Below are 19,552 nucleotides of genomic sequence, written 5' to 3' on the forward strand. Positions count from 1 at the left end.
TTGACATTCCTTGCTTGGTTTGGCTTTTTGGAAGTGGAAAGGGAGGTGCTAGAGTAGCACAAGGTGCTTGTGTTTGGAAGTTGGTTTGTTTGCTTAACAGAAAATAGCTACAATTCCATGTTACCCAAAGTTCCATTCTGGATACCATTGTGGGCTGCTCTTCTTAAAAATTGAGCTTTTCTGCTTCTTGGATCTTGTCCTTACTGTGCATAATGATTGTGGAGACTCTGCCTATAGCTAATTAAGAAATGCCATTCTAATTACCATGTCACTGTCTCCCTGGATTATAGTTTTTTCTATGATGAGCCTTGGCTTGAGCTGTCTTTACCTTCTGAAATAGAACTTTGATGTAGTTAAAAATTTTGTATCAAAAATTACCCAAGGGAGAATTTACTGTGGAGCTTAAGAAGATAATACATTATTCCTTACTCAGGTAATTGAGAGCAGCAGGACTGCAGTTGCTGTCTCTGAACCCAGTCATACTGGGACTGCAGTCACTCCAGCTGGAGGACTGCACGGACAAGAACAATGAAGTTTCATAAGCATCAGCCCTATAGTGCTGAGGGGAGGGGGTTTCCACTCTTGCTGTAAGAGAGAGAAGGTATTCACATAATCTGCCTTAAGCTATTTTAGGCTTTTTTTTATAGAGAAGGCCACACTGAGAGGGTTCATGCTAGCGTGAAGGCCTTGCCATATAAATTTTTCTAGAAATCTGGCTGCAGAATTAGAGATGCAAGAGGATTAAAGAGGGGAAAGCAAGGGATGTGCTCTGGCTGTTGCTTATTTAGTTTTTTTGCTTTGTTTTTGGTCTCAATCTAATATCATTATTAAATAGAGGGAAATTGTTTTGTTGTTGCTTCTTTTATAACTTACACAAAATACTTTCTTTCCACATATGTTGTATGGCATTTGCCAGGAGCAAATCTTGTTGGTCTTGACAAGTCCTAGTTCTCATTCGAATTCTCTGAAATAGTTAAATTATAGGTGAAATGTGTCATATTGGCTCTCTTGCCTTTTGTTTGGCTGGTTTCAGTGGCTTCTCACAGACCTGTGAGAAGGGCCAGGTTTCTTGTGTATCCAAGAACATCCAGAATTAACTAGAGGTAGATACTGGCAAACTACTTTTCGTCCTGACTGAGAAAGCTAAAGCCTTTTCTCTTCATAGGTTGCAGCTGAACATGAGAACTTGTGCAGCAAGCTTGTTTATCCTGGCTTTGCTTTGTTGTGCTTCACTTTAATTTGCAGTGTCTTCCTCTTGCCCCCTTTGGCACAGCAGTTAAAGCAGAGGTTATTAAAGGAATACAAAGTGTCTTTCATATGTTGGCATTTAGTTGCAGGTAGCCTAGCATTCAAATACTATAGAATCATAGACTTGCTCTTTATACCATAAAGTCATGTTGCATGGTTTTAAAACGTACAGACTTGGGGATTTTTTTATCCTGATTTCTCTGCAGTTCAGCAGCAATGTATATAAATAATTACTCAATTTCTTATTTCCTATCTATGTCCTGCTTTCTTCTCTTTACTCTTTTACTTTACTTATTTTCTCCTGGCAGCAATTTTGCAGTAATAAAATCCTGTATCTTGCTTTGTAAGTTACAAAAATGCTGTGACATTTTGATGCAGCACATGCCAGCTGTTTTAGAAGAATGAGCACTTTGAAATACAGCTTGACCTAAGAGATGCCAAGTTACACTTGAGATGTATCTAGGTTGCTTAACACCCTTTTAATGAACATCCTGAGAAGGCCAGGGTGCTAATTTAACCTGTGTTTTTGGATGCTTGGCCTGAACTGACATTATGGGCATGTAAGAAGCAGATAATTCTCCCCCCCTTGGAAAGCAGGCAGGCAGGACCAGAGAGAGGGTAGCCTTAGTGGAATTCTGCCAGCATAGCAAAGATAGCTCATATTAAATGTAATCCTGAAACATTACTTGTATTTAGAAGAATGATAGGGTGTGAGCAGATGAGACTTTAGAAAATGCAAATGGGTCAGTTTTGTATTAAGCACTATCTCAGTAACTATATTCTGTAAATAGAATATTCAGATGAGTATTTACCACTATTTTTCTTAAAAAAAATAAAATAAATTCTACCTTTCTAATGAGAAAGGGGGGTGAGGGGTGAAAATTCAATGGTTTTGACTGGTTTTCAGTGAATCACCTCTATCAGGTCTGATGCTTGTGGTTGAAAGTTGGCTGCTGATCATTCTCCTTCCAGACAAGAAAGTTCGAGATTTCCGTTACTTAAGAAATCATTCTTCTTTTGGAAGTTAAACTGGACTCCAGAAGCCCCCTTAGGAGCCTTAGGTGGGCTGGGCTTTCTGGATACCTAGTATCCTAGCTGGACATACCTGATTTAATGCTTAGTTACACTTGTGGTTTACAGGTCCACACTTCCTTTGTCAGGCAGGATATCGTACCCCAGCTTCCTTATTTCTTGTGCAGTAAATCTGAACAGATCCCAGGCCTGAGGTTGCGTCTGCATGTGCTTGTGTATTGATCTGAGGAATGGCATGTGGGGCTTGGAGGCAGTTTTGTATGGTTTGCTTGTTCTTAATGTTGGGGTGACAGCCCCTTATCCACCTCCACATGAATCCAAATTTCCCTGCCACCTCCCCTCTCCCAGGCATGTTCAAATACCAGCTAGGAGCCAGGGGAAGGTGGGGACTAGTTTGAGCAGGGAGATAAACTCACCCAATACCCGAGATCAGTCAAACAAACACTGGGACGTGGCAGGCTCGGATCTGGCAGCTGTAGAAGAGCTTTAAGGAGATTCTGAAGGAAAAAGTCCGCTTTTCGCTGCGGTGTTCTATATGTCCTTTGCTTTTGGGAAACAGGTCTCACAAAAGATTGAGATTAATGTCTCGGCTGCTGGTCGAATTAAACTGGAAGAGCAGGGCCAGCGGGATGAGCCCGGTGTGTAGAGCACCCAAGGTAAAAGGGTCAAGCAGCCGTGTCTGAGCTGCCCCGGAGGGTGACAAGCCGGCCTGCTTTCTTCACGGAAAGATGTGATTTGTACGTTCTTATGGCTTCCGGGTTTATTTTTCTCACGAAATAAACATTTTTATTTATGTGGACAAATGGGCCCTGGGGCTACTTATCTTCCAGGGTACGGGGTGGCAGCAGCAGAACCCACCCCCCCCCGGGCTGTGCCGCCAGCGGCGCCGCGGGGCGGGATTTTCCCTTTCCCTCGCCGCTTCGCTACCGCCCTCTCCTTCCAGAAGAATCTTCCCAGCCTCAAAACACTCGTTCAAGTGCGGGGGAGCGGCCGCACTGCCGGGGAGACGCCGCCCTCTCCCGCAGGGAGCTGCGCAGCCGCGGCCGCAGCCCCGCCGCGCCGTCTGGAGGCACCAGGAGCCGCCCCCGCGACCCGGCGGGCCGGGCTGCCCGCCCTCCCCGGGGCTGCCCGCCCTCCCCGGGGCTGCCCGCCCTCCCCGGGCCTGCCCGCCCTCCCCAGGCTGCCCCGCGGCGGCCGGGCGGGGCTTCCAGCGCGGCGGGCGGGGCGGCGGCTGGGCGGGCGGAGCGCGGAGCTGCTGCCGGTGTCCCTGCCTCGGCATGTCTGACTCCGGCGGCGGCGGCGGGGGCGGCGGCCCCGGCGGCGAGGAAGGCGGCATGGAGGTGTCGGGCTCGGCGGTGCAGAACGTGGCCGACGTGTCGGTGCTGCAGAAGCACCTGCGCAAGCTGGTGCCGCTGCTGCTGGAGGATGGCGGCGAAGCCCCCGCGGTGCTGGAGGCAGCGCTGGAGGAGAAGGGCGCCGTGGAACATATGCGCAAGTTCCTCTCCGACCCGCAGGTCCACACGGTGCTGGTGGAGCGCTCCACCCTCAAAGGTGAGGCGAGAGCCGGCCGGTCGCCGCCCTGTCAAGATGGCGGCGGCTCCCGCCGCTGCCCGCAGCCGCCCTGCCGCGGGTGGGAGGGGCGCGGGCTGCGGGGCCTCCGCCTCCCGCACGGCCCGCCCGGGGAGCGCCGGGCTGCTGCGGTGCGGTGCGGCCCGGCCCGCGGAGCCGCGGAGAGGCAGGCGAGGGGCTCGCTGGTAGGGGAGGGCGGTGGCCGCCGCCGCCACAAGGGCCTGCATCGGCGGGCGGGTCCTTCGCCGGCTGCCCCGGCCCGGCCTCCGCCTGCCCTGGCCTCCCCCGTCATTCTTTGTTCTCCGGGTGCGGGGCCGGAGCTGACGCTGCTCGGCGGTCTCGGGCCAGATGCGCTGCAGGGCTGCGTGCGCGGGGCCTGCAGGCTGTGCTGCTTGGAACGGCAAGGAAAGTGCTTTGTCAGTGGGATGGAGGCAGGGCCCAGCGCGGCCTCCCTTCTGCTGGGGGAACGACCTCTTTCTTGGCAAGGCAGATCACCGGTCTGAAGCAGAACACACACAAAAAGCCCGGAGAAAAGAAAAAAACAAACTGGATCAGCCTGTAAAAAGTGCTGTTCCGTGGTTAATCAGCAAGACTCCGAAGTCCATAAATCAAGATACAGACCTTGTCTTCATTTAGTTAGCAAAGCCTGGTGTAAACCTCATAAAATACTACTCTTGACTTGAGAAACCTCATCATTATTTACATGCTGCTGTTGGTGACTGCTCATTTCGAAAAATGACAGATCTCTTGCTAAGTAAGCACTTACTGTCACAGAATCCAGCCTAATGAACAATAAAAAAATATGACTATGCTTTATTAATAACACAGACTTTTACTATTAAACAAGACCTACAGTCTGTATATGGCTACATGCCTGCCAGTCTGAGCTTGCAAGATTTTAATATTGAAATTCTGGATCTCTGCTCCTAGCGTGTTGTTTGTTCAGTCCCTGTAGACATATATCAAATCTTAGTAGAGTCATACTTCATATTGCATTATTAAACTTGGCAGCAGCCATAGTGTAAGATACTGGATATATGTCCTGCAGTTGCTGTATACTGAGGGAAACTTGAAGTAGGTTCTTCTACTTGCTGTCTATTCACTGTGAACTAAAGATGTTGCTTAAAATATCCTGCCTTGTACCTATTTCAGTTTATTATCCTCTTCCTTCCCCTTTTGAAGTTTGAGTCCTCTTTTTCAGCAGAGGTAACAGTAGAATTTTCTAGAGGGGGATAAAAAGAACAACAGTCTTTATGAATTTGTGATAACAGTGTTTAACAAGATTTAACAAAAATCCATTGGATGTTCATTGGCTGTGCAACTGATTCCTAAATTTCTCTTATGTCTGGGTCATGAGGTTGGTTATCCTCAGTTCAGGTGGGAAATAATGAAAGATAAATATTCACATAGACCTTGTTATATATGTATAGCTAAAACCAAAACAAGACACTTATTATGTGTTTTAGAAGCTAAATACTAGTTTACTGTGGGCAGAAGGCATTTCCATCGGTGTCTTGTGGTTTAATAGCAGTTACTTGGGGAGAGTGGATTTTCTGACTGACAGCCAGTCTTCAAATGTAACAGATTCAGAACTTCCAGCAGGATATGGAGATCTTGTTTTCTCTGCACTATTAAAACCAGTATTATTATTGAAACTTGTGCATGGACTAGATAATACAAAGTAAATTATTGATTACAAATACAGTCAAACAGAAGCCATGTTTCTGAGTACTGGAAGCTGCTGCTGTTGTGGTATTGCTAGCTGCACAGCCTTCCAGCAGCTTTCATAAAGGTTCCTGTGGTGTCTGCAGCCTTCTTCTGTGACCAGCCTTCTGGTGCTAGAGTCACAGATGTGACACCCTGAGGCATCTATCTCCTATGAAGGGCCAAATGAAAGCAGAGCAGGACAAGAGTCCACTGTAATGTGTCCAGCTAGAGTGTGTCCCCCAACAACGAGTAACCTCCTGCACCAGAATGACTGCATTGCAGCATGACTGCCTGCATCCCCAGCAATTACATCATCTGTGATACATTGGCTGTGGTGATGCCTGATGACTTCCCATGGCTTGGTTTTTTGTTTTGTCCAGAGTTCTTTGTACAGAGGCTTAATTTCTAAATCATTTTCAAAGAAAAAGTCTGGAAATACAAAGCAACCTATATAAGAAAATAGCAACTGTTCAATGTTCTCACTTAAATGTAGTTATCCTAGTAACATATCTACAAATAAGTGCACATTCTGTATTTTAGAAGATTTATCTCCACTTCACAAGCAGAGTGTGTGTTATAATTTCCTTGTTGGAATATTTCAGCTTTTTTTTTTATAGCAACCTAAAATAGGTTTGTGTTAAAAAACAATTAACTCACTCTGAAATTGAGGGGTATTGCAAAGCTAAATTTATTTTAAGCTATTTTGCATAATAAGTTGTTGTAGAAATGAAGGGTTTGTTATAGCAAAAGATAGTTAAGAGTGGCAGATGCCTTGGAAATAAAATTTTTCTTACGTTTTGTGCAGAGGATGTGGGAGATGAAGGAGAAGAGGAAAAAGAGTTCATTTCCTACAGTATCAGCACTGACATTCATTATGGAATAAAATCAAACAGGTGAGTTAGTAAAAGACATCTGACATTTCTACCCTGTGAATGGAAAACTTACACAAGCATATTTACCTAGTTAACCTACAAATTTACCCCCAGTTTACCTCGTGCTTCATGCAGTGTTTTTTACTCATGTGGGGCAATAGCTTTCCTAGGTGGAGGCTCTGATAAAACAAGGGTGTGTCATGACGCTGAAAGAAATGAACCTAGGACTTCCAGTTCTGAGGTTAAAGAAACAAAGTCTTATTAACTTGGCATACATGCAAATGTAACATATGCAACAATAATCTTTGGTTATGTCTGACTCTTAGATATTTGTCACTTACCTTAATCCATATTTGACTGTGAAGCTTAGCAAGATGTGTGCCCATACTGCAGAGTTCTAATCAATAGCTAACTTTGGCTGATTGCTGAAGTATAAAGATGTATTTATTGGGAGACTTTGTTCAGGTCTCCTAGAGGGAAGATTATGAAGTATGGTGAGGCAGGTTAGCATTTGGCTCCTGTGACCTAAGCTTGCAGTCAGGTTAAAGCTATTCTAACTGTAACTTAAGCTTCATATGTTTAGTTGGTAACTCTCTTCTGTCTTCTGCAGCCTGGCGTTCATTAAGCGTACACCAGTGATTGATGCCGACAAACCAGTGTCTTCCCAGCTGAGAGTGCTCACTCTCAGTGAAGATTCTCCATATGAAACATTACACTCTTTCATTAGCAATGCTGTTGCTCCCTTTTTCAAGTCCTATATCAGAGAATCTGGCAAAGCAGACAGGTAATTCAGTATAAGTGCTGCACTTTTTTGCTAATTAATTGAAGTAGGTGTTTAATGAAAAAAATAGCAGTGAATATTCAAGGCAAGTGACTTGAAGTTGTTTAAGCACAGGGTTGCAGAGGATGCTGTTGCTGACTCTGGGGAGGTAGTTCAGATGGCTTAAATGTGTTGTGTATGTTTTTTGGTTTGGCTTCTTATACAGAAATATCTGTGCTTTTTCAGGGATGGAGATAAGATGGCTCCTTCAGTTGAGAAAAAGATTGCGGAACTTGAAATGGGCCTCTTGCATCTGCAGCAGAATATTGAAATTCCAGAGATTAGTCTACCAATTCATGCAACTATTACTAATGTTGCCAAGCAGTGTTATGAACGAGGAGAGAAACCAAAGGTTACGGATTTTGGTGAGAAGGCTGAGGATCCATTATTCCTCAATCAGCTACAATCTGGAGTCAACCGCTGGATTAGAGAGATACAAAAGGTAGAAAAAAACCCCAAGTACTAGACGTATGTGATGAGAACTTCTGTATAGCACTGCTTATCTTCTCAGTTTAAATGGTAAAATACAGTTCCATGAACAATACTCTGAAGATCTGAGACCAGTTTTCTGAGTCACCAGAGATGCTAGTGTAAATTAGACTAAGTGCTTTTAAAGTAGACTAAGCCTTGTCTAAATTCAGAATCTATTCTTGATTGTTCTGCAAGTAACTGAGAGCATAACTCTCTTATCTCTGTTGTTATACACTCAAGTAACTGGCAGTAACCTTGTGAATTTTGTACCTATTCTTCAAATCTTTGCAGCAGATTGAGAGAAACAGGTCTTGTTGGTTTGGTTATTTCCCCAGGTGCATCTACAACTACTTCAGTTGCTCCAGTCCTATCCTGCAGTCTGTTGTACTCCTGACTGTTGCTTTTCAAAATAACTCTGCTGTTCTTCTGCTGTCACTCAGAAATAACATCTCAAATACTACCCTGTTTTTTCTTGTTCAGTAAACACCAGTTGCTCATGGGAGAGCAGTGCCTTTTATTACTCCAGAGCAAAAAACAGTTGTTTTTTTTGCCTGGGTAATGTGTCATTAACCAGAATACAGACACTGATCAGGAAAGTGGAAAGGTGACATTTTTAGGCTATGCTGAAGATAAAACACAAAGGTCTTAAGTCCAACTTTTAAGGCCACTGGAATTAAACCTCAACTCCTGTTGTGATGCAGTTCCTACACTTCTCACAGAATAAGTGCCAAAGCTGTCAAATACTGGAATATTAAAACCTAGTAGATATTATATATTTCAATTATATTTAGTAATAGAGCAAGTTTTTGCAGTTGAAACCTGTAAATTAATGCTCCCTCCCTTCTCTTTATTACTTTCAAGGTGACCAAACTAGATCGAGATCCTGCATCAGGCACTGCATTACAGGAGATAAGCTTCTGGTTAAATTTGGAACGGGCTCTGTATCGCATTCAGGAGAAACGTGAAAGTCCAGAAGTTCTTCTGACCCTGGATATTTTAAAACATGGCAAACGTTTTCATGCAACTGTCAGCTTCGATACAGACACAGGTAAAATGTCTGTTCAATTGAATTTGTCACAAATGTCCTACAGAATTTAACCTGTTAGGAAACTTGAACCTTGTGGTACAGAGAACAACACTGTTCAGTGAGTAACCCTGTTCTAGTTAAAACTACTGTCTTACTCTGATTTGATTAATGAAAAGTGACGTTCAAAATCTCTTCTATTGTATTTAGGTCTAAAACAGGCTCTGGAAACTGTGAATGACTATAATCCACTGATGAAAGACTTTCCACTGAATGACTTGCTGTCTGCTACTGAGCTGGACAAAATAAGGCAGGCCCTTGTTGCCATATTTACCCATTTGAGAAAAATCAGAAACACGAAATACCCAATTCAAAGGGCGTTGCGTTTAGTGGAGGCTATTTCAAGAGATCTGAGCTCTCAGCTGCTTAAAGTGTTGGGAACCAGAAAACTAATGCATGTTGCCTATGAAGAATTTGAAAAGGTATGTTTGTGGCTTTGTAGTGCTGGGAGTTGTATTTTTGCATTGAATAGTGATTTCATGGAAGGATTTCATTTGGGAGCTCAAGTTCCTGTTCTGACACTCTCTTCAGGTAATGGTTGCATGCTTTGAAGTTTTCCAAACCTGGGATGATGAGTATGAGAAACTACAAGTTCTGCTGAGAGATATTGTGAAAAGAAAAAGGGAAGAGAACCTGAAGATGGTGTGGCGTATCAATCCTGCTCATAGGAAACTCCAAGGTCGTCTTGATCAAATGAGGAAATTCAGGCGTCAGCATGAGCAGCTGAGGGCAGTCATTGTCAGAGTCTTGCGACCTCAGGTAATATTATTGGTTGTTATCAGTCAGAAAACCTGTGTGACTTCTTCAGTAGTGTTACTTTTGCTTTAAAAAGTTACTAACACAAAACTAAAGTAAGATTGTTTTGCTGTCTGCATCCAGAAACAGTCTGGTTTTGAACCCTTGCTAATAGGCTTAGCTGTAATTCTGACTTTATTCATGTAATACATGACTGTGCTCATGTTAACAGACACAGCAAGTCCAGACTTAACATAGAGGAGATTAATAAGTGTGTAAATACTTGAGCTTGGCTAAACCACAGTGGGAAATGAGATTATGCTGCACAATAATGGCAGTTTGTAAAGTAACTGTGTTACCCCATTCCTTAACAATCATTCGGTCATGTTTCAGATTTGAGTTGTGTTGTTAAGGATTTGGTACTAACTTGTAGGGGTTTTACAGTGCTTGTTAGAATAGATTGTGCTTTGCTATTATAGGTAAGTTTTGAAACATCCAACTCAGTGAACTGTGATTTTAATGCAGGTAACTGCTGTTGCCCAGCAAAATCAAGGAGAGGTACCTGAACCACAGGATATGAAGGTAGCAGAAGTCCTTTTTGATGCTGCAGATGCTAATGCGATTGAAGAAGTCAATCTTGCCTATGAGAATGTTAAGGAAGTAGATGGGTTAGATGTTTCCAAAGAAGGTACAGAAGCCTGGGAGGCAGCAATGAAACGATATGATGAAAGAATTGATAGAGTTGAAACAAGAATAACTGCCCGTTTGAGAGACCAGCTTGGTACAGCAAAGAACGCTAATGAAATGTTCAGAATCTTCTCCCGGTTTAATGCCTTGTTTGTCAGACCCCACATTCGTGGTGCCATTCGTGAATACCAAACACAGCTGATCCAGCGTGTAAAAGATGACATTGAGTCTCTTCATGACAAATTTAAAGTACAATATCCACAGAGTCAAGCTTGTAAAATGAGTCATGTTCGTGACTTGCCTCCCGTGTCTGGGTCTATAATTTGGGCAAAACAGATTGACAGACAACTCACCGCTTACATGAAGCGTGTGGAAGATGTCCTTGGCAAAGGCTGGGAGAACCACGTAGAAGGTCAGAAGCTAAAGCAGGATGGAGATAGCTTTCGCATGAAGCTCAACACTCAGGAGATCTTTGATGACTGGGCAAGAAAAGTTCAGCAGCGCAATCTTGGTGTGTCTGGTCGCATTTTCACCATTGAAAGCACTCGAGTTAGAGGTCGAACTGGAAATGTCCTGAAACTGAAAGTCAACTTCCTCCCAGAAATAATTACACTTTCAAAAGAGGTCCGAAACCTGAAGTGGCTTGGTTTCCGTGTTCCACTAGCCATCGTCAACAAAGCTCACCAAGCAAACCAGCTCTACCCATTTGCTATTTCTCTGATTGAGAGTGTGCGTACGTATGAACGGACATGTGAGAAAGTCGAAGAGCGTAACACGATCTCACTTCTGGTTGCTGGCTTGAAGAAAGAGGTGCAGGCTTTGATTGCAGAAGGAATTGCTCTCGTGTGGGAATCATACAAACTTGACCCATATGTACAGCGCTTAGCCGAGACTGTCTTCAGCTTCCAGGAAAAGGTTTGTTTTATCTTTCAAATTCTGCAGTTTTTTTACATTTATACTTCAGTAATGTATAGTTAACCAAAAGTGGAATTGGATACCCGAGGACCTGTTCTGTAGCTCTTTGGTTAACTAGCTGATTGAGTAGGCACAAATTGACCAGCTGAATGGATATTTTAGTGCTACTAAAACCCTTAGACTTACTGGATCCAACTAGAGAAGTGACTACTCATTGCTGCATAGCTTTTGTTACCTCCATCTAATGTGTCAAGCTAAACAGCCCATTTTTCCTAAACCATTTTAGGTGGATGATCTGCTAATTATTGAAGAGAAGATAGACCTAGAAGTGAGATCGTTGGAAACATGCATGTATGATCACAAGACTTTCTCTGAAATCTTGAACAGGGTTCAGAAAGCTGTGGATGACTTAAATCTTCACTCATATTCAAATTTGCCTATCTGGGTCAATAAGCTGGACATGGAGGTAGGTTTGAGATAAGGAGTAGTATACATCTGGGGGAAACATTTTAACCAGGTGCAGGTTTTTGCTACTGTGCCAGTAGAAAAGACTCATTGCCTTTGTATTGTTTGGTTCTGCCTGTTACGTTTCAGGTTATTGGACACTAGACCAACTTCAGCGCAGTTAAAATTGTTTAATTCCATTGAAATCCATGAGGACAGGAGAAGCTTTGATTTGATATCCAGTCAAAATCTACCAAAACTCGTAAACCCCCTCAATGACTTAGTAAAGGCTCATGTGGTTCTTTCAGGCACCGTAGCATGCCTGGTGTCAGAATATATTGAGTGGGGATCTTTATGCAGTGAATATGCAGCTTTTTCCTCCAGCATGTCTTTGTCTTTCTTCAGATTGAAAGAATCCTGGGTGTTCGTTTGCAAGCTGGATTGAGGGCCTGGACCCAGGTTCTTCTTGGACAAGCAGATGACAAAGCAGAAGTTGACATGGATACAGATGCTCCTCAAGTGAGCCATAAGCCCGGTGGAGAACCCAAGATCAAAGTAAGTTTTGTTGTGGGTCTTCTGTTTGGTTTTCCTCATTGTCAATTCTTTATGCAAGAATTTTACCTGAGGCTTATATGGGATTTAAGTATTTCTCCTGCATCTGGTTTTGGAGGAATACCTGCCTTCTCCCATTTAAGTGCAAGTTGATGTTTCAAAAGTGTGTGCTACCTTTTGTAGACAAGAATTCTAGATTAAATGTAGTAGTATCTGCCAGTAAAACTTGAGTGTGTTTACTGTTTCTGCAGAACATTGTACATGAACTAAGAATAACCAACCAGGTGATATACTTGAATCCACCAATTGAAGAGTGTAGATACAAACTTTATCAAGAAATGTTTTCTTGGAAGATGGTAATCCTGTCTCTACCAAGAATTCAAAGTCAGAGATACCAGGTAAGTGTAATGAAATTGCATTTGAGTCTTACTTACTGAGGATTTACTTTCACTTTACAGTTAATTGTGGATGATATCTTAATGTATTACTCTAGGTCTGAATTTGAGGGCCTTTGAAATTTGTGTCTATCACATGTATAATTATGGCTCTTAGGTCGGAGTGCATTACGAGCTGTCTGAGGAAGAGAAGTTCTATCGTAATGCGTTGACAAGGATGCCTGATGGTCCTGCAGCTCTGGAGGAGTCATACTCTGCTGTCATGGGAATTGTGACTGAAGTGGAGCAGTATGTTAAGGTAGGAGGCTGATACCACATAATACTACAGCTAAAATGAATGTGGACTCTTCTCTCAGTTTTTTGGAGAGAGGGTGAGGGGACACATGTCTTTGGAAATATACTGGAGAAGTTCTGAACATGGTGAAATACCTCCATTAGGTTTGGCTGCAGTACCAGTGTCTGTGGGATATGCAGGCTGAAAACATATACAACCGTCTTGGAGAAGACCTGAATAAGTGGCAAGCCCTTTTAGTTCAGATAAGAAAGGCAAGAGGAACATTTGACAATGCAGAAACCAGAAAGGAATTCGGACCTGTTGTCATAGACTATGGCAAGGTAAGAAATTGTAATTACTGCTTGTGAAAAAAGCATGAATTCTAGAACGGGTGGATAATAGAAAATATTGCAAGGCTGACAAATTACTATTATGTAACTTCATTCAATTGTAGGTACAATCAAAGGTGAACTTGAAGTATGACTCCTGGCACAAAGAAGTGCTCAGCAAATTTGGCCAAATGCTTGGTCAGAATATGACAGAGTTCCATTCACAAATTTCTAAGGTAAGACAAGTTCAAAGTCCAGTTTTTCCGCTTTCAGATCAACTGTTCTAGACTTCTAAAACACTGATTTGTGCTCCAAACAGTCTCGTCAAGAACTGGAGCAACATTCAGTGGACACTGCCAGCACTTCAGATGCAGTGACTTTCATCACATACGTGCAGTCCCTGAAACGCAAAATCAAGCAGTTTGAAAAGCAAGTTGAGGTATGTTGTCATGCTAATGATTCTTACTCCTAGAATGTCAGACTTAACTCTTAAGATGCAGCTTCATGATACTCAAGCTCTCTTGAAAACAGATTTGAACTTCATAACCCAAGAAATCCTGTAAACTATAATTAGCACTTGTTATGGTGTGAGCATTTAGCCTTGCAATTTGAGCTAGTTTTGTCTTTTTGCACACTGTCTCTTGTAGCTTTACCGCAACGGTCAGCGCCTGCTTGAGAAACAAAGGTTCCAATTTCCATCCTCTTGGCTGTACATTGACAATATAGAAGGAGAATGGGGTGCCTTTAATGATATCATGCGTAGAAAAGATTCTGCCATTCAGCAACAAGTAGCAAATTTGCAGATGAAGATAGTTCAAGAGGATCGTGCAGTGGAGAGCCGAACAACTGACTTGCTAACAGACTGGGAGAAAACAAAGCCTGTAACAGTAAGTAGTGGTGAATAGTAATTGTTCAACAAATATGGTAGGTGCTCTGCATTCAACAAGAATTCAACAAGAAGCAGACAATTTATTTTTAAGGGGTTTCAGTTTTTCAAGGGGTTTCAGTTTTTCCTTTTAGATGATTGTAAAAGTCTTCTTGGGGAGGTGGCAGAGCAAAGATTACCCTTAAAATGTGGGCCACTGCTAGGTGCAAAAAGCAAGATGATTTCAGTTGCTAACAAAGCTTTGGCTGAAATGAGGAATATGTCAGAGGCGTGTGTAGGAGGATTCAGAAACAACCTGCTTTTTTGCTTGTTCCCCCCCCCCCAAAGTGATACTTAGTAAAAAACTAAAAACTGCACATAAAAGTGGGATGAGACATATTCTGTGTTATTGTGTGGCCTTATTGTCAGGAAACGGGAAATAGAAAAATAATTAAACAGACCTACATGTAGTATTTAGTCCTTACTTTTAACTTAAATTCAGCTTGATTGTAGGGTTTTTTGATTAATGTATCCCATGCAAACTTTAGGGAAACCTGCGTCCAGAAGAGGCTCTTCAAGCTCTTACCATTTATGAAGGAAAATTTGGTAGGCTGAAGGATGATCGTGAGAAATGTGCCAAAGCCAAGGAAGCTCTGGAACTAACAGATACAGGACTACTCAGTGGCAGTGAAGAGCGTGTCCAGGTACAACCAGCCCATACAACTTCTAGTCAGTTTCAGATAAAAATGTTTCAGTTCCACCTTGCTGTCCCTTAAGAAAGTGACTTGTAGCCTGCAATGTACTAGTGTCAAGCCACAGTCTCCACACTCATTCAGTTTCAGTCTGAAGGGATTATTTGTGATCTCTTTCTTGACCACCTTATTCTTGTGAAGCTATTATGTGACCTGAGGTGCAAAGATCTCATCTGGATCACTTGCTTTTGCAGTTCTGTTGAATTTGCAAGCTATCTGAACGTTTTTTACACTTTAATAGTATTCTGTTTAACTTCCTCCCGTTAATGACAAGAAATTGGAAATCACTGCTGATATTTTCTGCTTTCTTTACTGTAGGTAGCCCTTGAAGAGTTGCAAGATCTCAAAGGCGTCTGGTCTGAACTCTCTAAGGTCTGGGAGCAGATTGATCAAATGAAAGAACAGCCCTGGGTTTCAGTACAGCCTCGCAAGGTACTTCACTTCTGTATACATAAACAATGTCATTACCACAAGTATATTCAGATTAAGAATTTGACTTCTTCAGGCAGTTGTGCTCTCTGTGTTTCAGATTGTTTTCAGCGTGTAGGTACTTTTTTCAGTATCCTGTGGGCATGGTTCTGCTCATGTAATACTGGAAAAAATCATAGGGTGTGTTGTAACTTAAATAATTTTGTAGGGGACTTAGGCAATTCCAGTGGTTTCGAACTAGATTGGACTGACTGCATCTACAGAGAAGAAAGTGTGCTATTTTTAAATAGGCTGTTGGACCTCAGCAGGGAAACTTCATGACATGGTTGGATGAACAGCATCAGTTTTAGTTCAGTGCACAGGAGGTAGAGAGCAATAGCCATGAGCTGGCTGTGACAATACTATTTCATCAGTCTTAAACAGACAGTGAAATTACATTCCTAGCTATAGAGTAACTACATCTTATGTAAATACACATAACACACAAAGAGCTGTACTGTAGATAACATCTCATTAGAGAGAGGTTTATGTAAAAATATAGAGAAAACTGTAAAGTCATACAACTATGTGCCCAGCACTTACAGAGAATGATTTCATTGCTTGTATGTTACTGACAGCTTCGACAGAACTTGGATGGTCTGCTGAACCAACTGAAGAACTTCCCTGCCCGCCTGCGACAGTATGCCTCCTATGAGTATGTTCAGAGACTTCTGAAGGGCTACATGAAAGTAAGTTATACTCATTTCTAAAATGCATGTGTTCTGTAGTTCAAGTTCAAGGATGTAACTTGCTTTTTTGTCTTCTGTAGATAAACATGTTAGTTATTGAACTGAAATCTGAGGCACTTAAAGATCGTCACTGGAAGCAGCTGATGAAAAGGCTTCATGTTAACTGGGTTGTCTCAGAATTGACCCTGGGTCAGATCTGGGATGTGGATTTACAGAGAAATGAAGCAATCGTCAAAGATGTGCTGCTTGTGGCTCAGGGAGAGATGGCTTTGGAAGAGTTCTTGAAACAGGTTAGTATCAGCTCTTGTAGGTAAGCACATAACAGCAAATCAAAACCTTGCTGTTGGGTAGCTTATACTCGTGTACAAAATTTGTCAGCCTAAGCTGTTGATACAAGTGCTGAGACTCCATGGGACACTGTTGTGGGAAACAGCTTAAAGCTGTATAAGCATCCTCTGATGAAACTTCTGTGTTATTTGGGAAAAGCAGTCCTTACCTAGCTGCATCATATTCTCAATATTTTAAACAAAAACCTGAACGTAACCTCAGAATACTCTGAATCCTTGAGTAAAAACAGTAAAATCTGATTACTCTAATACATTTGTACTTTGTAGTTGTCTGGAAGCAGAAATTATTGATGTTGTATCTTGAATTTTTAATTTTTTTTCCTTCAGATAAGAGAAGTGTGGAACACTTATGAACTGGACTTGGTAAATTACCAGAACAAATGTCGTCTGATTCGTGGGTGGGATGACCTTTTCAACAAAGTAAAAGAGCACATTAACAGCGTGTCTGCTATGAAACTATCACCATACTACAAGGTAAAGCGGAGAACAAAGCTAAAGACTCTTCATGCAATTCTGCCTTCCTCTCGTTTATATAGTTGTTAGCAGAGACTATATTCACTGTTTAAGTTGGCAGACAATTAATTCTATACGCATACTTTGTAACTCTCAACAGTTTGCACTAATAATTATGAGCAATCAAACTCCTGATCCAATTGAAGCTAATATGAATGCAACATTTTAACTTTAGGTGTTTGAGGAAGATGCCCTTAGCTGGGAAGATAAGCTGAACCGTATCATGGCACTCTTTGATGTTTGGATAGATGTCCAAAGGCGATGGGTCTACCTGGAGGGTATCTTTACAGGTAGTGCAGACATCAAGCACTTGCTGCCTGTGGAGACCCAGCGGTTCCAGAGGTAATTTTTTAATTACTCTGTTATTTTCTTACTTCCTTTGGAGTACCCTGTTGACAGGCCTGCAGCTTCATTACTTCAGTGTAGCACTCTTTAAGTTGAAATACTAACTGTAATTTTACCTGGTCCAGCTGGATGACAGTCCTGCTGTAGACATAATTTCATCAAGCAGATGAATATGGCAAGAGGTGCAGGTAGACAGGCTGATGTACAGTTTTAAGATGATTGGGATCTAGGTGGTTTCTCTTGCTAGCTTCAGTCAGCTACATCAAGGATTTTTCTGGCACCGTGGCTGCAAAAAGCGTGTTGATTTCTGTTGCCACAGCCTTTAGTGTCAACCTACTAACTTCATTTTCTACCTGTGCTTTAAGTTGTTCTGTTCATCCTTATTCATTCCACACACTTGCAGTCAGATCAAATAATCAGATTTATGCATCTCTTCAGGAAATGAAGTAGACCTTAGCAGTGGAATTGATAGATTGAACACAACAAGTTAGATTTTGTTGTTGTGGACTTCAGATAAGTAGATGTAGAGCTGTTTTGGGAATTTAGCCTTGCATCCCTTTTGGCAGCAGCAGCAATTGAAAAGGCAGTGGTCGTTTAGAGACAAATAGCTTTGGTGTAATGCAGGCCTTTGGTTACTGAGTTTGCACTAATATGCTCTGTTATTTTACTTGCAGCATCAGCACTGAGTTTTTGGCACTCATGAAAAAAGTGTCCAAATCTCCACTTGTGATGGATGTTCTTAACATTCAGGGTGTGCAGAGGTCATTAGAGAGACTGGCAGACTTGCTTGGGAAGATACAGAAGGCGCTGGGAGAATACCTGGAAAGGGAGAGGTCTTCTTTCCCTCGGTAAGAAGTTGACTTTAGATGACAAAGTAATTTCATGCTTCTGTGCGGGATTTGGTGTACTGTTGTGTAAAGCCTTGGTCTTTTTTTTTTTTTAACGTATTGTGTATATATATAGAAGATGTTACAACCACTAAAGTCTGTGTTGTTTAAATGCACAATTCAGATACAGCTACTTTGCAGGAATTGGGGCTAAAACTTCCCTTACTTGCCCATCTGTGGTGGATTGTAGGATTCAGACATTGCTTAAGGAACCATTGCAGCTGATTTCTATAAACTATTTTGACCTGCTTAGTTCTGGCATTCAGTTGAGGGACAGTGTCCAAACTGTCACAATCCAGTATTTAGGTCATTGGTTCTGACTGACTTGTAGTCCTCAGCCAGTTTGTCACTTGGCATGAGTAAGGACAAGGGAGGTACTAAGTGGGCATTATCCCTGTCTAATAGACTTAATTCAATCCTAGGCTGCACTGTGGGTATTTCAGGGATGGATAGGTAAAGAAAATGATCCACAGTACAGAGCATGTACACACTTTTCTGTGGAACAGACCACATGAACTGAGACTTAATCTTAGAATTGCAGTATAACTTCTAGCAAATTTATGGTTCATGCTCTCTTGTGTTTTTGGGGAAATGAAGGGCCATATAGTGGCCATCTATGAAGTGTAAAGAATTTAAAAGTGATAGCTGGAGTTTTGATAACAGATCTGATTTTGTGTAATTATTAGGTTTTATTTTGTTGGTGATGAAGACTTGCTTGAAATCATTGGAAACAGCAAAAATGTTGCTAAGCTGCAGAAGCACTTCAAGAAGATGTTTGCTGGCGTTTCTAGCATTATTCTCAATGAAGATAATTCTGTGGTTCTTGGGATATCCTCACGTGAAGGAGAGGAGGTATGACTGCAGTGTTTCTGTTTTTTAAAAATTCTGAAAATAAGTGAACATGGATTGACTTAAACCTAATTCTTGCAGGTGCTGTTCAAAACACCTGTCTCCATCACAGAACATCCCAAGATAAATGAGTGGCTCACTCTTGTGGAGAAAGAAATGAGAGTGACCCTGGCTAAATTGCTTGCAGAATCTGTTACTGAAGTGGAAATCTTTGGAAAAGCAACTTCAATTGATCCAGCAGTCTACATCTCTTGGATTGACAAATACCAGGTATCAATATGGAACACTTAAGCATACTGTAGCTTGGTTACTTCAGTGAGGAACACTGTCTGATGAGGATTTTTGTTACATAGGCCCAGCTTGTTGTCCTGTCAGCCCAGATTGCATGGTCCGAGAATGTCGAGTCAGCCCTCAATGGTATGGGTGGAGCTGGAGACAACAGTCCTCTCCAATCTGTGCTAGCAAATGTTGAGGTCACACTCAACGTCCTGGCAGACTCTGTGCTGATGGAGCAACCACCTCTTCGCAGAAGAAAACTGGAGCACTTGGTAAGTAAAAACCTCCTTTCCTCTTCTGGGTTCCTAAATGAGGATTTTAAAAAATGTTTAAAAAGTTGATTAGTCTAAGACTTACTTTTCCTCTAGGAAAGGGTTTCATGTACTTCAAGCAGCTGCATCAAGGCCTGATTTTGTATGTGGTGGTA

At 42.2% G+C, this 19,552-nt stretch overlaps 1 protein-coding gene across 1 annotated transcript in view; it reads left to right on the forward strand.

Annotated features, from left to right (window-relative positions):
- The first annotated feature begins 3,521 nt into the window (after nucleotides 1–3,521).
- Nucleotides 3,522–19,552, forward strand: part of DYNC1H1 (dynein cytoplasmic 1 heavy chain 1) — a 45,047-nt gene continuing 29,016 nt past the window's right edge. The window contains exons 1-26 of the mRNA XM_051622609.1: nucleotides 3,522–3,831; nucleotides 6,362–6,449; nucleotides 7,039–7,212; nucleotides 7,435–7,690; nucleotides 8,581–8,767; nucleotides 8,954–9,225; nucleotides 9,335–9,562; nucleotides 10,064–11,140; nucleotides 11,427–11,606; nucleotides 11,990–12,139; nucleotides 12,388–12,534; nucleotides 12,689–12,829; nucleotides 12,970–13,146; nucleotides 13,260–13,370; nucleotides 13,454–13,573; nucleotides 13,782–14,021; nucleotides 14,548–14,703; nucleotides 15,070–15,183; nucleotides 15,798–15,908; nucleotides 15,989–16,198; nucleotides 16,583–16,729; nucleotides 16,944–17,110; nucleotides 17,788–17,961; nucleotides 18,687–18,852; nucleotides 18,931–19,119; nucleotides 19,203–19,397. Of these exons, the coding sequence (XP_051478569.1) occupies nucleotides 3,558–3,831; nucleotides 6,362–6,449; nucleotides 7,039–7,212; nucleotides 7,435–7,690; nucleotides 8,581–8,767; nucleotides 8,954–9,225; nucleotides 9,335–9,562; nucleotides 10,064–11,140; nucleotides 11,427–11,606; nucleotides 11,990–12,139; nucleotides 12,388–12,534; nucleotides 12,689–12,829; nucleotides 12,970–13,146; nucleotides 13,260–13,370; nucleotides 13,454–13,573; nucleotides 13,782–14,021; nucleotides 14,548–14,703; nucleotides 15,070–15,183; nucleotides 15,798–15,908; nucleotides 15,989–16,198; nucleotides 16,583–16,729; nucleotides 16,944–17,110; nucleotides 17,788–17,961; nucleotides 18,687–18,852; nucleotides 18,931–19,119; nucleotides 19,203–19,397 (5,451 nt within the window). The 5' untranslated portion in view covers nucleotides 3,522–3,557. The remainder of the gene's footprint in view (nucleotides 3,832–6,361; nucleotides 6,450–7,038; nucleotides 7,213–7,434; nucleotides 7,691–8,580; nucleotides 8,768–8,953; nucleotides 9,226–9,334; nucleotides 9,563–10,063; nucleotides 11,141–11,426; nucleotides 11,607–11,989; nucleotides 12,140–12,387; nucleotides 12,535–12,688; nucleotides 12,830–12,969; nucleotides 13,147–13,259; nucleotides 13,371–13,453; nucleotides 13,574–13,781; nucleotides 14,022–14,547; nucleotides 14,704–15,069; nucleotides 15,184–15,797; nucleotides 15,909–15,988; nucleotides 16,199–16,582; nucleotides 16,730–16,943; nucleotides 17,111–17,787; nucleotides 17,962–18,686; nucleotides 18,853–18,930; nucleotides 19,120–19,202; nucleotides 19,398–19,552) is intronic.

The sequence above is a fragment of the Apus apus genome, chromosome 5, assembly GCF_020740795.1.
Source record: "Apus apus isolate bApuApu2 chromosome 5, bApuApu2.pri.cur, whole genome shotgun sequence".
Taxonomy (NCBI): domain Eukaryota; kingdom Metazoa; phylum Chordata; class Aves; order Apodiformes; family Apodidae; genus Apus; species Apus apus.